At 38.9% G+C, this 20811-nt stretch overlaps 1 protein-coding gene across 3 annotated transcripts; it reads right to left on the minus strand.

Annotated features, from left to right (window-relative positions):
* Positions 1 to 440: 440 nt before the first annotated feature.
* cabp1b (calcium binding protein 1b) lies at positions 441 to 20203 on the minus strand. Of its 3 annotated transcripts, none has more exons than XM_008424158.2 (8): positions 18630 to 20203; positions 5705 to 5872; positions 4282 to 4312; positions 3553 to 3696; positions 3301 to 3410; positions 2934 to 3008; positions 2715 to 2787; positions 441 to 1747 (listed from the first exon to the last, which is right to left on the minus strand). In XM_008424158.2, the coding sequence occupies exons 1-8, from the start codon at positions 19305 to 19307 to the stop codon at positions 1722 to 1724; spliced, it is 1305 nt and encodes a 434-aa protein (XP_008422380.1). In that variant the 5' UTR covers positions 19308 to 20203; the 3' UTR covers positions 441 to 1721. The 3 variants fall into 3 exon arrangements, with proteins under 3 accessions (XP_008422380.1, XP_008422383.1, XP_008422382.1); XM_008424161.2 differs by lacking the exon at positions 18630 to 20203 and adding an exon at positions 7945 to 11741; XM_008424160.2 differs by lacking the exon at positions 5705 to 5872 and having other exon boundaries at positions 18630 to 20201.
* Positions 20204 to 20811: the final 608 nt, after the last annotated feature.

Below are 20811 nucleotides of genomic sequence, written 5' to 3' on the forward strand. Positions count from 1 at the left end.
GTTGAAAAATATTAAAATGATCAAATCAAAGTGTCAGGGATGAGAATAAAGTCAAAAGATTTTTTTTCACATGGTTTGTGGCCTTAAATTTCCATTTTCTTTGAATCTTTAAAAAGACTTCTGTTAGTGGAGCATCTCTGGCAAATTCATGTTGTGACATTTAGCAAATTAAAATAATTTTGATAGTTCTCTGACCCAAAACAAGAAAAGTTTGGTCTGATTTAAATTCAGTGAGAACAAAAAGGTGGATCTGTCTTTCTATAAGGATTAATAAGGATATTTACACAGTTTAAACTGTTTGAAACATATTTTTCTAGCCACATTAAGGTTTAAACTTCAATGGTTTACAATATTTATGATTAGTACGTTCAGCTTAAAAATGGTGTAATTTCAATATCAAATAAAAATAAAATGCAAATTGTGTGTCACATAAACACACATTTTCCAATTGAAATATCTTTATTTTTAAATATTCTGCTACAAATTGCAGTAGTTTTGCCATGCATAGTTTCACACAGTTAAGACACATAAAAATAACAAAGTTGGATTTCTTTTTTCAAATATATCTCAAGATCAACAAACATGCATATTCTCTCATGTTTATTCTTGAACAGTCAAAGCTGACCCGGCTTTACTTATTAAACTAAATCAGGTTTTGTAAACGTTCTTTGGCTTTTTGCATAAGAAGCTCATCTTGCTTCCTTACATTTACTGATAATAAAGTAGTAACACAGGTTTCAGAGACTGGAATGTGTTTAGGGAGGAGAACGGAGGACATTTATGTTTCAGCTCACTTTGAGGTATATAATGCTGACAAACGTTGCACCAAAAGGGAACATTTTGGCTTTTGAAATAAGAAAACTTAACAAAATCCCCAAAATAAAACACTTTCATGACACCTAAAAACCATCACTTATTAACTAACCTGCTGACTTCCTCAGTGACAATTAGTGACGACGTTCTGATCACATACTTCATTGCTATTCATGCAAGTAATAACCAAACATAGAAATAATCAAAAGCTTATTCTGGTACTAATGATGTTTTTCTTACAGGACTGCAGCTAAATGAATGTATTCTGCACACTAGGAGTTGCACATGTATGTCACAGAAAAGTCATTGCTACGTTATACATACTCACCAAACAAATATCTGATTTTTCTGTAGACCGTATCGACGTTAAACATCAACAATACACAAAACGCGCACGCAGACATGACGAGATGACATGGAATATATTGCTTTTTGCGTCTGTGCTTCATATAACCTCTGCATTTAAAACAGATTGCGCTGCGCTTTGTGTCGCTTTGCTTCGCGCCGCTGTGTTAAATATAATTACTCTTAATTGCTACAGTCAGTAATAAGAGGCTGTTGGTGTTTGCAGAAAGTATCTCAAACATCACATCCGCCGTTACCCATTGCGTCGGTAAAAACATAGAAATGTTGCAGCTATTAAAGGAAATCGTGTTTTAAAAATGTACTCTGGAAAAGTCACGAGTGCAGCCGTCGGTTTTGTTTATGCTCGGAGGAACAGCAGCAGCGTGTTATTAACAGTGAGGCTCCCGGCTGGACTCGTCAGCCGCTCAAGCGAGGCAGTTTTGGGGCAAGGTTGATATGTTTTTGCCGTCTTCACAGTTCAGAGAAATTCGGTTTTCTTCGCCAGACTTTCTCCGCGCTCCTCCAGCTGAGGATCCAGGTCCGATGCAACGTCGCAGCCGAACTCATCGGGACATCATTCGAACAAATTCTGGGAGTTATGGAGAAAAGGATGTATTGTTAGCACAGATTAACGCGAAAATTTAATTTTGTTTTAAATAGATAATACCTGAATTTCAAAACTTCACTATTTGTTGATTTAATTTTTTTTTTACCTTCTATGTTGAACGTAAATAGCAATTTGATTATTTTATTCATTAAATTATTTAAACTATTTTATGGCTTTAATTTCAACACTTTGAAGCCTTGCAGTAGCTTGACGTAACCTCTTAAGTTAATTATTACACTTAACATTATATTCCCACGGCTGTTGCTGCATCTTTAAAACAAAAATAAACAAAACCTTAAAAAATACAGTCAAAATTCATCCATCATTTTATTTTCTGATTTAATGTGCCTATTTTCTATGTCCCTCTTCAGTCTCACTGTTGTTCAACTTTTTTATTTGTCTACTTATTGTCAAACACCTGATTAATTCCTATGATGCATTAGCTAAGCTACAAAAATAACGGTCAAAAAAAGTTTTAAATTCAGAATATATTAAATACTTGCACACAAAAATACAGAACAGATTTTGTGAATACTATATGCAAACTTCAAAAAGTTAAATGTCAACATTTGACCATTAGACATAAACATTTAATGAAATGCCTGCAAAACGTCATGAGAATGAAAGTATAAAAATTAAACAGTTTATTAATTCTTGATTTTTATTTTTAAACTTTATGTTTATCCATCTTTTTCTCTGGTGGTAATCTTTGAATCTTTAATCTTTGTGGCCTTGTAGATGAACTAACTCATTCATCCTTCACCCCTTCACTCCAAAACCAAGAACGTGTCACCACGAGATAGACACACACTCATTTTAAATAAATGCATCTGTGTGCATAAATAAACACACAACTTTTGGAAACTACCACAAAATGTAGATCCAGATCATAACTACTACATGTGTTATATTTTCACATGTGCATATAAGTACATATTAGCTCTTTCACCTTCAAAGTCTACATGTCCATCTCCGTTTAGGTCAATGTCACGAAGAATTTCCTCCAGATCTCTGTGTCCAACCTGGTAAAGTCGAGAGGAAAGTGTCAACTTCTGTGGCACACACTCAGACTAAATTTGCATGTGAGAAGAGACGGGCAGAAATCAGTCGGACACTGATTGATGGAGAGACGCCGAGAGGAGGGCAGTCTCTCGGAGCGGCTCCGTACCTGCTGTCCCAACAGTTTTTTCATTGCTTCTCTGAGTTCGGCTGTGCTGATCTGGCCGTCACCGTTGGTGTCAAACTGAAAATAAGGAAATCGATTGTTAAAATAAGCAGCTGGTGTAACTTCTTGGGTGTATTTTTTTCTTTTTGTAGCCTTTCTTCTGTTCTTTGTTTATCTCTTAAGTCTCTTAAGCAAATATAATGCGTTGCATAAAGAATAGGGAATACCTCTGCTACAAATATGAAAGCAACTTGGTTTTACTCGTTTCATTTTACAAGATGGTACAAATATTTTTCAGCAATTTATGCACACAGATGTTATGCCAATTAGTCCTGAGTTAAGTGTCACACAGCAGAGGCATCTTCCTCACCTCCTTAAAGGCGTCTCTCAGCTCCTTTACTCCGATCATGTCGGCTGTTTCAGCCAGAAGTTTGGGCCCCATAAGTTCAACAAAGTCCTCAAAGTCAACATGTCCTCCCACTGTAGGAAAACAAGAGTTAACCTCAAATCCACGTCACATGCAAAAAAAAATAAAAAATCCACAAAGCTACGACGTGAAGCAGAAGATAAGCCAGTGTTGGACTTTATGTCAGGAGGAAATAAAACGAGACAAAACATTTACGGTTCATGTTGATCTGCTGGCTCAGTTCTATCAGCTCCATCTCTGTTGGCATGTATCCCATCGTCCGCATGCAGTTCCCCAGGTCTTTGCAGCCAATGAATCCGTCTTTATCTTTGTCAAACTCCTTGAATGCTTCACGCAACTCTGGGGACAAAAAATACGTCATAAAATTTGATGAAAATATTTCAGAAATTGCTCATTTGGATTGTTTATTCTGCTATAAATAAAGCTTTGTTCACAATTATCAACAACTCTGGTAAATGTGTGTAGAAAAGCCTTTTAAAAAGTCTTTAAATAATGTGCATTATTAGTTTTGCTGCGGTTCTCATGGCTGTCATGTAGTGGGAAAATAAACTTGAATTGTCCAGAATTTGTAAATGTTGGGAAGTTGAAGTCAGTATCTAAAAATCCTTACGTTACTAATATGTTCTCTAATCTTTCCCATTTATGGAGAGTCCCAAACAGAAACAGGCCATTGCTTCACGTTTATAAGAAATTCCAGGGCAAACTGATAAGTTTATGTGGTAAAATATACCTAAATTTACATTTATTATTCATGAATTATTAGGATTTTTTTATTACTTTTCTTGGTTTGAGACGGAATGTACTCAAATAAGAGATTGGATTCCTCCACAATTTAAGATGTGAGATTGTAGCACAGCAGTAAAAAGTAACAGCTTTATTTTAAAGTACATCTTTAAACTTGATTGACGTTGTTGTCTGACATACCGTCCAGCTCTTCTGGCCTCAGCTCTCGGTCCTGTAAAGAAATCACAATGCAAGGTTATCACCCAAACTGTGGCTGACATGTTTAAACTCTTGCCAACTTTCCTCATTCCTCACACAACGTGACACTGCAAAAAATAAATAAAAAAATAAAAAAACCAAAAATAAGGACTTTTGGATGTGTGCCAGCAGTTTTCGGTTTTGCTTCCAGCTGGACAGGAGGAGCTCATCCGTAAGATCACAAAGAGATGAAAACACGCTGAGAGTCTCTTGGCAGTCGGGTAAAATTTGACATATGGAACAAAAGAAATTAGACAAACATCAGAAATATGGGATTTGTAACATTTCATTTTCACTGTGTGAGGAATAAATGTTTTGTTTTTCAGCTGGTATAATGTATACATACGTACAGTGGCTCTCATAAGTGTATGCTCCTGTTAAAATGCCTGGTTTTTCATTGTTTTTTTTTTTTGTTAAAGCAGCTTTTTAATCTTTTTCATTAGGAATCTGTCAGCGTCTTAAATCGTAACTAAAAGTTGGCCACTTCATTTTACAAATGTTCTCTAAATCTATTAGACTGTAATATAATAATTTAACAGTCTATCTCCTATCTAAATCCCTCTTCAGGTCAGATTCTGTCGGATTGCATCTTGGATTCTGGTTAGATCATCAAAATTTTAGATTCTATTGATGCTGATGTTAACTTGGATAATTATAAGCTTTCTAAGCAGAGAGATGATTGATTCTGGTTAAAACTGACTTGTTCATGAATTAATTCACAAAAAAATATGTTAGCTTCTATTTATGGTTGTTGAATTTAATTTTGTGCTACTTTCTCATTTGCTCTAAGATCCCTTAGCCTAGCTCGTCCTTTTGTTAGCTCTGTCACACGAGTGATAAGTGTGAAGAAGATTAAAAACCCTGCACTTTTAACAAGAGTATGTAAGCTTTTGAGAGCCTCTGTGAATTCTACGCAAAATCTATTTATTTTATTGACTCACTCAGAATGCTATCTGACAATTTGTTCACTAAAAACCAAAAAAAAAAATCTACATATTTTTATGCATTTCTGCAGGAGCATGAAAAGAAATAATGACCAGGAAAGGTGTATTACAATTAATACCATAGCCCCTCTTTGTATTTTTCCATTTTCTTACTCAAGTACCCAGCTTGTTAGACTCAAATACACACCACGCAGACACACACACTGTTCTGTCTCGTTTCCAGCAACCAAGAACACTCCGTCCATGTGAGACTTTCAAGTCCCCCAAACGCCATCCTCTGAGCAACACCACATTTGTCAAATGCTTATACATCAGTGTATTGTGATCATAAAATCTTCTGCTGGTGGTTATTGTGCATAAACTGCATTTTGTGCTAATCTCCTTTGGATTGCATGCACTTTATATGTTCTGGACTTACGTACAGCCAGCCGGCTCTCAGCGAAGCCCTTGCGTAGAAAGATGCATGCAGGCCCCAGCACGTTGTGCATGTTGGCTCCGTTCTGGGCCAGGGCTACTAGTGGCTCAAGATGGCCCCCCCCAGATCCCCCCTCCTCACTGGACTGCACTGCTTTGTAGTTCTTCTTCTTGTCCTGGAGCAGCATCCAGGGTGAGGGGCCAGAAATGGGAGCAGAGGTAAAGACAGGGGTAGAGACTGTGACTCATTTTGTTGAGGTGTGGTGTCAACAAGGAGTCGGGTGGAAGTGGAACGGGGTAACGGGTTCAAAGGGCGTGCAGGGGGGGTGACTGTGGACTGACACATGTCAAATCAGGAAAGTGTGAATTCAGGTTATGATGGATGAAAGAGCCCAGTCAAACAAAACAGGGTGTAACATATTATGACAAGGCAACTGATGCCATAAATGAATCTGACTTGTGCATTACCATCCTGCTTGGTAAAACGGTGGTAAATCTTCACATTATGTGGAATTAGTTGAGAATTACCCAACCATTTTGGAGTTAAAAACTGTTGTGTCGTTCTTCTAAAACATTTAAGGTATTGTATGTTGTGAACTGCAACATTGAAAAATGCCTCTAACAGGATTGAAAAATTTTTGATTTATCTTTTGAATGTTGTACCAAGCTCTTTGTAGGCGCTTTATTTCAAAATGTCTGCACTGAATAGAGCTTTTTGGAAATATATTTATACATTTGAGCTTTTTGTCAGCTCAGTTGGATTCGACAGGTAACGTCTAAATAGAAATTTTAACGGCTTGCCACAGATCCTGACTTTGACTGGGCCACTGTCAAGCATAAACATGCTTTGATCTCAGCCACTTCAGCAAGGCATTATTGTCTAAAATCTCACATTAACATATTTGCAATTCAATCTTCTTGTCTTGTTTCTTTTTTGTAAACCAATCCTGTTTGTCCTAAACGATGAAGTAAAATTTCACTTAGCCGTGAAATTATAATTACCAATTAGCCAATCAACCAGCGGGCAGATGTTGTTCTCTCAGTGGCCGTCTCAATTAGTGTGAGAGCTGCAGGTTAATTAAAAACAATCACTGCCTCTCAGAGTGGAAGATTCCTGTAGATTAAATCAAAAACGCTCCTACCATCATTATACTGGAGCATAAAGGCAACATTTCACAGCTTTTATTAAATTCAGAACATTAAATGTGGGGGTTCTGCTCTAAAAACCACAAAAGAGGATCAACGAGAAACTGTAAAAGCAACTGACTCAACATCTCGGAGAATAACCGAGCATCCATTTATCCGCTGCTTAAACTCTCTCTGACATGAGCTCGCAAACACAGGCAGATGAAACATTCCTTTACTTGTATGACATCCTACAAACAACCTTCACACTCCATCTGTCACCATGCCAGTCCTAATGCCAATTTGTGCATTCCTACAGTTCTCGCCACAGGAACGGATGCCCACTGGGTAATCTGAGCAAGCGATGCATGGAGCAGGGCTACATTCTGCCAGAAAAGTACCATGAAGCCTCGTGCCAGTTATATAATCTAACAAGAAGAGTAAAAAAAAAAGCACATCTACACATGCACACATCAGAAGAAGAAAGTGAGGAGAAACTCTGCAGCGCTCCTCGAACAGATGGCATCAACAGTTGCTTGTCATATTGTGCTTTCTCAAGGATGTGCAGCTGCAAATAGGATGCTATGATGAGAGTGCATTCAAGCATAAGGATGACACAACCAGAGCAGCAAGTAATGAGATGAATTTGTTAGGTTTGATGGTTTTTTTTTCGGGGGGGGGGGGGACACTGTGATTAAATTCTGGTTATAGATTTTTATCTGACAGACTCTGATAGTAATAAGAAGCTGCTTACAATACAAGAGGAATTTAAGGCTTTTAGGTCTGATGACATGATCCTAATCATGAAAAGATCTCAAGCGCTAACCAACGCTGCAGGACAAATGCTGCGAAACAATCCTGTGTCAACTATCCTGACTAAAAGTCATGGCGTCAACAAGCTGTGACGCTAATTCTACACCAATCCCCTGTTTGATTTGACTTTATAGCTACAGCTGGGGACTAAAGTATCGAAATGAACAGAGGGATCAGTCAGGAGGGATTGAGTCAAATATTACAGCCACTGATCCAGTTGGTGACACACCATTACACAAACATGCACTGAGGGTCAGGGGGAGTCAAAGGGAGACGACCACAGGGTGAAAAACCTCAGAGCGAAGCTTACCTTCTTGGTGAAATTTTTTAGTGACTTTACAGAGTTTCCCATTGCAAAAAGAAAACAACAACAAAAAAAGGCAACAAAATCTCCCTGTCCTTTATGTTTTACCTCTAACTGTGCTACTGTGTCTGTTTGTGAGTGCACTTGTCTGCATGCATGTTTGGATGGGTGTCAAGGCATGCATTGGAGTAGAAGGATCAGAAAGGGGAAAAAGGTTCAGTGGGTTACTGACTGACATAAAGGGACATTTGGGGAAAGACGGAGGAAATACGAGGAGAAGGACAAAGGAGGACCTGCTGGACGGCACGAGGAGACGGAGGCTGAGACAAAATAAAGGACAGGTTAGGAGAACAAAGATTATCAGGGAGAGGAAGCATGCATGTGATCAGTGGAAGATGCGAGTGCCTAAAGTGGAAAAGCAGGATTGCTTATTCATTCCATCCTCTCCTCTCCTACAGTGTCTTCCCTCCCTCCCCTCTACCCTCGCTGTCTCTCGTTGTGTGTCCGTCAGTCTTGCTCTTTTTCCCCGCACACCCCCCATCCGCCTCCCAAACTCCTGCTAACGCCACACTTTTAAACCATCTTTGTACAAATGTGCCTGACAAAGTTCTTTCGGACAAGCATATTACCTTCTTCTGACCAAGAGGCTAAAGACACTAATCCAAACACGCAAACACACGCACACACACTTGATTAAACACACTTGGATGTGGGGCTAGGAAGCTAAAAATAAAACTCTCTCTCTCTCTGTCTCTTTTCTCCACCCCTTTTCCGACTCTACCCCCAGCATCCATCCCCGACTACACGGAGGCAACACAAAGTCATGATAAGCTTCAGGGCTCGGATTCAGATCAAAGCCAAAATGGTAAAGAAATTACACACGGATGCCGAATTACCCTGACGGAGAGACGAGCGGAGCAGCACGTGCAAACGCAAACACACACAGACAGGGAAAGAAATGCTCGCCGGCAGTTTGTCTTTTACACATTCACACACGCACACACACGCAAACATACACATTTACCACAGAGGATAAATGCTGAATATATAGAGCATCTCTAACACCAGCAGTTGGAAGGAGTAAATGTAAAAACAGAATATTTATTCCAATGCAGCTTTGAATAGAAAAATAAATTACAGTTTTGATGACAACATTTACATTGTTGTTTTAGTTTCCAGAATGTCTTTAGCTTACACAGCATAGCTTATTTACTATGAGCCAAAAATCATTTCCTTTTATTCAGTGATTAGGATGTAAGGCTTTCTTGAAAGGTTTAAGGTTTTTCAGGCTCCAGAAGGTCTTTTAAAGATTTTGTTTGTACTGTGGCGTCTATTTCAGTTCCTTCACGTAAACCTTTAAATTATTTTAGGGATTTAGTCCTCATTTGATTCCCCCCACACATTTTAGTGTTTAATTTTGATGGTTTGTCTGTAAAAAAATTCCTGCTCTCAGAATATTGTTATTTTGCATAGGAAAGGAAGTGTGTTATTGACTGCTTCGTGTCTGTGAGATTGGATAATTTGCACACAAGATGGCAGCGTTTCGCCAGAAGCAATAGGTGAGGTTATCTATAGAGGAAGGTTTGATCAGTCTGCCAGACACCTGCTTTCTTTTCATTCTCTTGCTCTTGTGTTTGGCAGCTCCAGAAATACTTCTGTTATGCATGTTCTACCTACTTCTTCCAAGAGGAAACATGCTTGGTTTTGCTGCGCTAACAATAGTATAAGTATGGACACAACAAAGACGGACCACGGAGATGAAGACATCTCTTTATCAGCATCATACTGAATAACAGTATTATGATGTTCAAAAAGACCTTTTTTATTACTAAAACAAAAGGGGCCAAGTTTAATGATACTGTTAGGTAAATTATATTATTTTCTAATATTTGTTATACTTTTATAATGTTCTTACCTTATGTATTCTTATTTGTTTAGTCATATCTTTTAAGAAATGTTCCTGTATTGTTAAACACTCTGATTTCCTTTCTCAGAGGGCCTCTCTGAAGAAGAGCAGTGACAGCAGCTCTTCACAGAACGCCCTGCTTTGAGCTGTTAGATAGCTGTAAAACCATCACCGTGAAGATGTACAACTGGCTCTGTTTGACCCCATGTCAGAAACTGGATAATCTAGGTTAAGATAGATTGTGTTGCTAGTTAGTGATAATCATTGGCGCTGTAACTGTGTGATGAAGTGTCTTTCCCCCTCCCTTTAGAGTTACAGCGCTCTCTGTGATTAGGGATCCTAAAGACAATACAAAGAGAGGGGCAGGCAAATGTGCTTTCAGAGCAGTAGGAGATTTGTAACTGAAAGCACATCTCTGTCTGCTCTCCTCGTGAGTATTCAGAATCTAACTTTCTCTTGTCTTTCCTGTTTTATTTAATCTGTGTTTTATTTAATCTGTGTTAATAGGTGTCAACTCTGACAGATACATTTGGAGAAACCTGAGGGAAATCTGTCTTAAGTTCAGCCAAAAGCTCAGTAACTTTGAAATTAGGTTTAAATTCTCATTCTTCCTACATTGCTATGTGTGTGCATCTGTAAAGAGTAACACCAATACTGATTCTTTTTCAGGTGATGTAATAAGAATCACCACATCATTATTAATTATTTTAATTATCATCAACAACTTTCTTTAAATGCTTCTGAGTATTTATTTACAAGCCTAATTCCTATCAAATAGCAAATATTCACCTTACAGAGATCCCTGTTCACTTTATTTCTGCTTAAAAAATAAAGCGGGCCTTTGTCTGCTTGTATATGTAATTAGAAGCTGTGGATTACTGTTGAAATAATTTCAGGCACTATGATCAACTTAAAAAAAAGTAATAAAAATTATACATTTTATAGGAGATGTTTTGAGTGACACAAACTGTGGCAAAGTAAAACATTTATTTAGATTATGCTGCTGCTTAAAGGTTGATTTTACTTTGAACATCTAGCAAGGTTCACCAATTAATGTATTGTATTTCATGTGCTCACTATGTGATTTCAAGTTTCACATGTGAGTTGAAATTATGACTAGACTGAGTTTTCAATTAACTTTTGGATTCAAAGAAAATCATGCTCCTATGTAATTATTTTTTTTCACTGATCTTAAATCAACTTTATAGTTTCAAACTTGTTGATTTATTTTAGAAGGTCCAAACTCCTCTTCTGCCTTCTGCTGTGCCACACGCAGTAAAAGCATCCTCTCTTCAAAAAGCCGTCCGCCACTGTCTCAACTCCGCAGGTAACGCCAGCGTCAGCCACTGCAGCCACTGCAGCCACCTAATATTCTCTTCTCCTGCTCGACCTTGTCTGTTCGCTCCTGTTCTAATAAACACATTCACGCCGGAGTCATTTCAGATCTAAGCTCCCATTCAGCGTCCTCTTTGTTGCTCTGCAGATGATTCATCCAGCCTCTCACCGGAGGCTCATTGTGAACTTCAGAACACATCAGACGTCAGATACAGGAGCCGTCAGCTCTTATAATGTCACACCACAGTGTGAGGGCTTCATTTCCATCTCTTTCTCTCTCTTTATTTCTTTTTTGTGGAGTTTTTTTCTTCTCCTTACTGGATTTTACTCACTCACTAACTCAGAAAATCATGATTGCTATCTTACATAACTGTTGGACACAGCATAGTAACAGCATCCTGCAAAATAGCAGTGATTCTAGGATCTAACTTAGAAGCTGCTTGTAATAGACTTCATTAAATGTTTCAGGCGCATTAGGAAATAAACAACAGGTCACTCACTATAAGAAGAAATATTTGAAATTTGAGTCTACAGCCCTTCAACTTTTTCACATCTCACGACTTTTATGTATTTATTTAGATTTTATGTGATAGATCAAGGTAGTGCTTAAATGGAAATGAAACTCTTGAAGAGTTTATTCATATTTATTCCCCTTAAGTAAATACTTTGGAGAACTACGTTATGCTTTAGTTACAATCTTTTGGAGTGCGTCTCTTCCACCTCTCTACATCTAGTCTAAAATCTTGTTCTGCCAAAATATTTGCCAGTCTGCCTTCACACCTAGATGATCTTGAGTTACATCCCATTCTTAATTAATACAGTTCACTGTGATGTTATCCCACTCCTTTCGGTAATAACAGGTTCAAATCCTCTGGGAAAAAACAAACTTTCTACAAGGTTTGGAAGTGAACTTATGGGAAATTTTGACCATTCTTCTATATTACATTTTTGAGGTCAAACGCTGGTGTTGGTCAAGAAGGCTTGGCTGATAGTCTCCACTTCAATTCATCCCAAAGAGGTTTTGCTGAATTGGGGTCAGGCCAGTCAAATTCTTGTGCACCAAACTGGCTAATCAATGGTTTTATGGACCTTGTTTTGTGTAAAGATGCACAAGGTCATGTTGAAATATTAAGACATAAACCCCAAACTGTTCCAACAAGGCTGCTATGCTGCAGCATTAGGAGTTCCCTTACACTGGAACCAAGGGGTCAAGTTCATAAAAAAACCCACAAAATCATTTCCCGGCACCAAAATTTACCCTTGACAAAGAGGCAAGATTTGCCACTCCATATTTCTACTCTTCCCACTGGTTTAGCGCTTCACATCTGACATTTGACTCTTTGTGTTGCATCTGGTGATGTAAGGTTTGGATGCAGCTACAAACCCATTCCATAAAACTATCTACACAATGTTGTTGAGCTGCATGAAGTTTTAAGTCCTTCAGCCACCGACTCTGCTGAAAGTTGCCTTTCGTCTAATCTTGGATTTTATCTACCACTTGGTTGATTTTCTTGTAATAACCAGTAGCACCTCATTTGACTGTGGAATATTTAGAAAAGAGGACATTAATGACTGCACCACCCAGGAAAAGCAACCCATTCTTTTACAAGTGTTTGTAGAGGCAGTCTGCATGTCCAGGTGTTCGATTTTACACACTTGAGGTCATGGAAGTGACACCAAAATTCAATTGGATGGATGAAGAAATTCTTAAGGCAAATATAGTTATGGCTTTGATATGATTTAGGTCTGAACTCTGACTGAGCTATTGTAGCATGTGAGTTTTTCTTAATCTAAACCGTCCATTGTACATCTGCTTGTATATTTGAGGTCATTGTCCTGCTGGAAGATGAACCTCCATTATAGTCGCAATTCCTAATTTAACTTGCAAGGCGGTTGATTAAAAAGCAAAAAATCTCAATAAAATTCATTTTATTGCATGGTACTGGCTGGCTGTTAAATTTGTGTTATAAAGGAGAAAGAAAAAATATATTTTGCACCTTACATTGTGTATTTTAGGTCTATTTGTCCTCCTAGGAAGGCAATTACATTTCTCTGTGCATGTGGAAGCTGAGACGAAATAATGTGACCATGAGATTCCTTCTCTCTGTGCATTTCCGTCATCATAAACAGCATTGAAAAAAAAAAAAACACATTTGCGTCATCTCCTCATGCTTTGGCTGAGACGTCACACTTTCATCCAAATGATCCACTAAAATCACATTTGACCAAAACATCAGACTTCATCCTAGATGTGGTTTTCATCTAGTGTGTCTCTATTTCTGTTCTTGTTTTTTTTAGTAAATCTATGTCTTTTTTTTGTTTCTTATTTTAGATTCAGATTGCCACAAACATTCATTTTTTTAACAAAGCAGAAATTCAAACTGTATATTGTGTGTGCGTGGGATCTGATCCTAATTTTGTGGATTTCACCATAGGGTAAATTTTCTGCCTCCATCTTTGGCAGCACAGATATAAAAATACCCAACTGTGTCTAAAAATAGCCTGTTACACTCCAGACAAACTGAGAACATATGCAGCCGTGAGATTAAGCCTCTCGCTCTCTCTTTTAATTTCCATACTCTGTGTGGTAAAGATGGATTTTTATTTCTTTGAGTGGATTCTTTGACGTCATCAAGGTCAGGGTGACCCAAGCGACCGAGGGAAAAAATGAGAAAAAAGGATGCTTTGTAAGGAGCGAAAAAAATAGAAGAGAGGTTAAAAAAAAACAAAAAACGCCATCGATTGCAAATGCAGAAGGACTAACTGTAGAAGTGAGGAATTGAGAAAATACTCTTTAGTCTGACTTCTGTCATTGTGAGCAGGCATATATTTTTCTTCCTGGTTTATCCAATTTTTGTGTTTTCTTCAGTTCCTTCCACCATGAAACGTTTCCGAGTTCACTCGTGGGACACAGAGGACGGCGAGTCTCTCTGTTGCACTCTGAAATATATTCTGCAAGCTTTATCTTATAGGTGCTTGCACCCTCTGCTGGATAACACATGCTTTCTTCCGCATTTTTATTTTACACAACTCCGACTCCTTGACAGCATGCAAGGTTCCCAAAGATCTAAGCATTTTCATATATATATAAACATAACATCTTCAAGAGAACAAACAGAGTCACGACTGTTATCTGAATCATTTAAAAAGCTGGAGCTTTTTATATTTTTTGTCTGCTTTGAATACAGAATCTGGCATTATAAAAAGAAGGACGTTGCTAGTTTATCATAGTCTGCAAATACCTTCACTGTCCTGTAATGCTGATTGCTTCTGCACATATATATAGGACAGGAGCTTGGAGCAACATCACAGCCGATGCTTAAAGGATTTGTTTGAATTACTATTCAGCTCTGTTAATTATCAAGTTGGCTCAATTTTTTCAAGTAAGACTTACAAAGAAACTCTGGCAGAACATGATTCCTGTTTGGGATGGAACAGAGACCTCGATGTTACATTATGAGAGAGTTTGCAGAATTTGATTAGCTGGAAAGATAGATATTTGTCCTACCTTCCCAAACGTAATTTCACTAAATGCTACAGTTCCGTTCTTTGTACATCGGGTTGGAGTTCTCTATGTCTCAGTTCAATTCTGCCATTCACTACTGCATCCCATAATCTTCTCTTTGTGTTTTTTCTCCTTGTAAGTTCTCCTTATTTCATTAATTCGCTTAACCACTATGTTCTATGTTAGATACATTCAAATCTGAAACATGATAGGTTTGGCTAGATGAGACAACAATTTAGCTGTAAACCAAAACATCATGTAGTTCTGGCTTGAATAAAGGACAAATATCTCAACAACAAAAAAAATATCATGGTCATTATTCATTGCAGTGATAGTGTGAGCTTTTGCTTCTCCTCCAAAAGAACATTGTTACCAAGACTTTAGAAAACTCAAATTGTATAATGATTCTAAGTTATTTTACTTGCAATGGGGTGAAATAGTTCACCCCATTGCACTTAAAATGCTACAATGACCCCTTCATGATCGCATCTTAAGGTGTGGATTGTAAACTTGTTTCTGGGGAGCCACAGGAAAGGTACTTGACTCACTAATCTGCTGTGTAAGCTTAAGTATTTCCCCTCTTTTTTTATTTTGGTAATACCCAAAAGAAAACACTGCTGTCCTCCAGTCTCATAATCAGGTCTTGATGGGCTATTTATAGCTTTTTGTACTTCCTGCAAGTGAGTTCTGCTGAGATTGCATGGGGATCTGGATGTTACATAAATGTGAAATGAAAGAGTTTGCAGAGTTTGACATCTCACCCTGGATTTTGAGTGATGCTGCTGCATCTCTTCAAGGAGAAAGCATCTTATTTGTTTTTCAGTTTTATTCCCATCATCATTCTCAGAGTCCTTCACATAATTTATGCTGATTGTGTTTGATGCCTCACAATGCAATGAGTGCACAAGGCAAATAATCTGCTTTTTTAATCCTGAGGTTAAAATCTGCTGTAACACTTTAAAGGAATAGTTAAAAATGTATAGGAAGTTAATATCTTACCTAAAGTAGATGATTCTCTTTGTGTCTGGATTTGGTATAATGACAACCTGAAGAGAGTTATTTACTTAGAATCTGATGACTGATGATCTAAGTGGTGCTGCGCTTACAATGGTCTGTCTTTTTCAAACAACTTACATGTTTTATAAATCTCTGGTAGTGAAATAAACTTTGGCTTTTGACAGTAAATATTTTTCACTTATTTCGAACTTTCAGTATGTATTTATCTTGATCTCTGAGATCATGTTTCATATTGTAAGATTGAGGATTTTATTGTGGAATGTAGCTCAATTATTTATAAAATAATTTGCAAAGCATATCTGAAATATGCCAAAAAAAATGCAGATTGGGAAGTTGAAATACCTATGCGTAATGGTACTTGACATGATATTAGCTGGCGTTTGCAAATCCAAATGTGGTATTTATTTTACTTGACGCTGATTGGCTGCTCCTTCAAGAGTGAAAAACTGTAGATATTTGTTTCTGCAGTATTGTGTTTGTATTAATGAATATTAAGATACATCACACTATTCATAGCTTGCTGTGATCCATAACTTCAATACTTCAGATCCACTGCAATATAAATAACTGATGCAAAATTGGCAATGGGTTCATGACATGTTAATTGTACATACCACTAGGATGGCGTTGTTTCAAAATGGTGGAAGTCTTAGATGCTTTCGCACTACAAGTTAGCTTCAAATTAATCTGGAAGCCAAGAATTGTGTCTGTTTCTTCAGGTTGATAAGCAAATCCATCCACTGATGCATTTGGACAAATCATCAGGGATGTTTCTGGAACCATTGGGTTTTTCGGGTCTTTCAGCATCATACACCCTCTTCCAGGAGTCTCAGGTGGGGATGATCAGACCCCAGCTTGTGTCTAGATGGCTAACTAGCTACATTGTTGCAGCCATCTTGTCTCCTGCCTGCAATTGGATGCTAATGAGCATGCTAATGAGACATGACCCAATCTCCAATGTTACAAAGAGCTAGGAAATGTAGACTTTATGAATCTTTTAAATTGTTGACAGTAGCTTACCGCAGACACTCCGCATCAAATCATTTCAAGGAGCAACATTTCTCCTTGCTACCAAAAATCAACGTTTTTCAGTCGCGCTTCATTTAGCACACCAATTAAAGACTCACACACTGATTTATAGACATGATCTAATAAATGTCTAATTAGCTCTTCTTTCCTCAGACATCAGCAGTTTTGGAGACCTTATGTAGCACACTGTGGCATGGATTTTTCCTCAGAGGAACCACCTAAGACTGATTGAAGCTTTGGCCTGGATTGAGGAGTTATTTCAGGAACACATCAGCGCACCGGGAGGTAATTGTCTCCTCTCGAGCTTTTTATCATCGGCCAAAAAAAGACAGATTTTAATGACGCAAGAAAAAGACTGGGAAGGATATTAGAGGCGAGGGAGGAGATTAGGGTGGGACTGGAAAACTTACTGTACAGCTGCATGATCTTTCAGAGCAACGAGGGAAATATCTCGGTATGGTATGTTTTATGAATGTGCGGATGAATTCCTTTTATCCCTTATTGTTTTTCTGCTCTGGTCTATGCAAACATTTTCCACAGAGCAGGTAAGGTGCTTGCTGCTCAGGTGGCAGTCTTGATGAAAGGCGCTGCATTCATATTGGAGGATATGAAAAAGGAACGGACACCAGACACGTGCTGCACCCAGATTTCAACATTCATTTTTAATCCGCCTCGACCCGCTGGCTGAACCTTTACTGGTTCCAGCTTCACCTGCGTCTCACCTGAGAGCCTTTTACCCCCTGCAGAGCAATCAACACTTTCACTACCCTTCCCTTCTGGGCTGCAGGGAACTTCAGTGGGACGGTGGATTCATCCAAATATAGCAGAACATTAATGTTACTACTTGTATTCCTATTTTTTTCCTTGCAGTATTATTTTTAAAATATTAGCATAACACCTTGAGCTGTTCCTGAAAGTGTTTTTGTGTAAATCTAAGATGATCTGTGAAGCTTATGCATGATGCGATAATCATTGTTTTTATTACTTATTAGGTCAGATTGGACGGATGGAGAGCATATCTGAACTTCTAAGCGCGTTTTGTTTTTTGGAGATTTTGTGACTCTGGTGGTCTTAATTTATAGTAATCAATCAAGAAAAGGTTAGAGAAGGGGAAGAGACAGAGCAAAGCAGAAGGCCAATAGCCTTATCACAGATCATTGACTTGATTTAGGATTTTATGCTTTAAATCATTCCACTACAGCTCTTGCTGTAGATTCAGGGTCCTTGTTCTGCTGGAAGGTAAACGTCTTCCACCCCAATCTCTCTAACAGGTTTTCCTGCATTACTGTTGGTAATATGAAAAGAGACAATTACAATGTGCTAGAAGGTGATTATAGTGAATAAACTGGGAGTTATTTCTTTGAAATGCTCATTTGGTCTTAGGGGCTCATTTCAAATGAAGAGAGAGTGAAAGAGGAGAGTCAAAGCCTTATGTTGTCTCCTCAAGTAAACATGAAATGTTTTATTGTTTTTCTAAAACACAGGGAATAGCACAGCCTTGTTAAGTTTATTTTTTAAATGATGAGCCTTACATAAACTTTAAAGCTTAGACAAGTTCTCTTGGGGCATCAAAGTCCATCATGGATTGGCCATGACTGTCAGGAACAGTGGGATTACATTGAACTCATTTTGACAGGAGACCATCTTTCTTCCGCATGAAGACCATCTTTCTTCCCTTTTTCCATGAATTAAATGTCATCTAAAAGGCAAACTAAAAATGTATGTCTTTTTGTTAATTCTGAGTCAATTTTCCCCCCTAAAACCTGGTCCTTCAAGTTGTTCTTCAGGTTCCAACTAATAAAATGTGTACTATTCCTTGAACAAACTCCAACACATTCGTGTGTTTTCTGTGAGCTGGACTTTAAAGCAAACTTTGAAGTAATTAAAGGTTTTAGTTACCTGCCCAAACACCGACTTCACTATGGGATGAAGGCTGGAGTCGCACTCTGACGCCGAGCCCAGTCTTTTGGCTTTGCGGCGGGATGCCGGTCGGACAGGTGCGTCCGAACTGAGAGTGGAAGTGGAGCCACTCACGGCTCTTTCGCTCTGTTCGAAGAGAAAATCCGCCTCGTCGGGGGGTTTTGGAAGAGAAGGAGTCGGCGATGTCCTCCTGTCCTGCCGGGAGTCGTCGTGGTGGACGAGGCGCTCTGCGGGAGGCGAATCGCGGTGCTGATGATGCTGATGGTGATGCGGTTTGGATCTGGAGGACTTGCTGCGCTCTTTCTGGTGAAGCCGGCTCGCCCTGTGTCTCGCATCCTCCTCCTGAGCGTAATCATCCTCCAGGTGGCTCGGCTGCCGCTGGGAGTAACTCCTCTGCACCCGGTGATGCTCAACTAAATGCCGAGACTCGGCGTGTCGCGGCTGGCAGAGTGGTCTCCGCGCACTCGTCTCACACTCATCCGACCAGGGCGCATCCTCGCTGCTTCCAGCTCTGGAAGGACGGTGAAGCTCATGATGGTGAGTGCGGTGGTAGACCCGGTGAGCGGCGGCGTGATCAGGGTGCGCAGCCCTGCGGCTGAGCCCCGACGACCGCAGCAGAGAGGTGGTCGACTCGCTTTTGGGAAGAGAGGAGCTCATCTTTCAATTTCTCCTTCCGAATGAGCGACGCGCGGCTGGAGAGGGATGCGAGTAGAGAAAATGAAAAGGCGACGGTCCGCAGTGTCCTTGCAGGTGCTCAGCCGCATCCAAAGGGTCTCTCTTTATCCCAGAGTCACACACCGGACGGCCCCTGAAGGCGCACCTGATCGGGGGGAGGGCAGCTGAGTGTGAAGTGTCGCCTGATGTGGCAGCAGGCGCTCAGTCAGGAGCTCCGCAGGGAGCTCCACCAAGTTTGGACGGCAGCAGCAGCGTGTTGAGCTGCGGCGTGGCCCACAAAAGTTCATTAAGACCCACGTCACAAGCCTACAGATAATTTTCACGCACAAAGAGCTGCTGAGATAACTTGTTCCCCCCTTTTTGTGCTTGATTAGATGGTGATGGAGGGAGGGCGCACGCTGAACTCCAGGAGATTGATGGAAAATGTCACACTAGAGGGCACACAGACGCCAAAGTGGTCACAGTGACATTAATTCCAGTGAGCAGAGGTGACTCCTGAGGGCGTGTTGTTTCTTTGGGGCCTTTGTTTTATGTTTTTTACTTAAGTTGAAAAGTGCTTTTTGGAAGGTTTCTTTGGTCTAAAGATGAAGATGTTGAATCTAAATGTTCCCATAAACCTAAACATAAGACCACTGAAATATGTCGCATCCACAAATAACTTCACATTTACTTTTTACCACTGCAGATCTTCTACCTCCATTATCATCCATGAACTTTTTATGTGATCTTCCTCTTCTCCTCATCTCTACAATCAAAATCCATGTCTAATATTTATTTTACCCCTCTGTTCAAATCAGTTCAGACTCTCTGCTTCCAAACTGTCCAACCTGAGTCATCCTTAAATGTCCCACTCTTTCATAATTTCTAATTATTCAGGGAAAATCTAATAATAATCAATTCTGCTTGAAGTTTTTTTCTTACATTCTAAAATGTAACAAAATGTAACAAATTAAATGAAAATTCTTATATATATATATATATATATATATATATATATATATATATATAGTCTTTTCATTGCAAATTTTTTATGTCCATCATATTTAAGACTGCATAAAAAAAATCTCACTTTCAGTATCATGTCAGCCCAAATTTGAATGAAAGTATTTAAGATTTTGCCAAAGGGCTTTCAGTTATCTTGAACAACACTCTGCACTTTGATCAAGAAATCAGATAGAGCTGTTGCCGCACATTCCTCTAGTTTATCTCACCTGTTACTGTCAAAACATTGGTCTAAAATTCACCTATTTACAAATCCTAAAAGATTAAACTCCCCAATCAGCTTTCCAAAAACACCATAATGTCAAAAACAGAATAGGGAATTTTGACAAACAGCCAAGAAAGAATATAAACACAACTCAAACAAATACATCTGCACACCCGCGGTCATAATTCTCTCAGCAGAAGGTAGATAACGACGTTAATACATTCAGCTAATTAGACAGAACTGTTTTTCTCAGAGTAAGTGGAAAAAATGAGCAGATTT

The sequence above is a fragment of the Poecilia reticulata genome, linkage group LG12 (assembly GCF_000633615.1).
Source record: "Poecilia reticulata strain Guanapo linkage group LG12, Guppy_female_1.0+MT, whole genome shotgun sequence".
Classification (NCBI taxonomy): domain Eukaryota; kingdom Metazoa; phylum Chordata; class Actinopteri; order Cyprinodontiformes; family Poeciliidae; genus Poecilia; species Poecilia reticulata.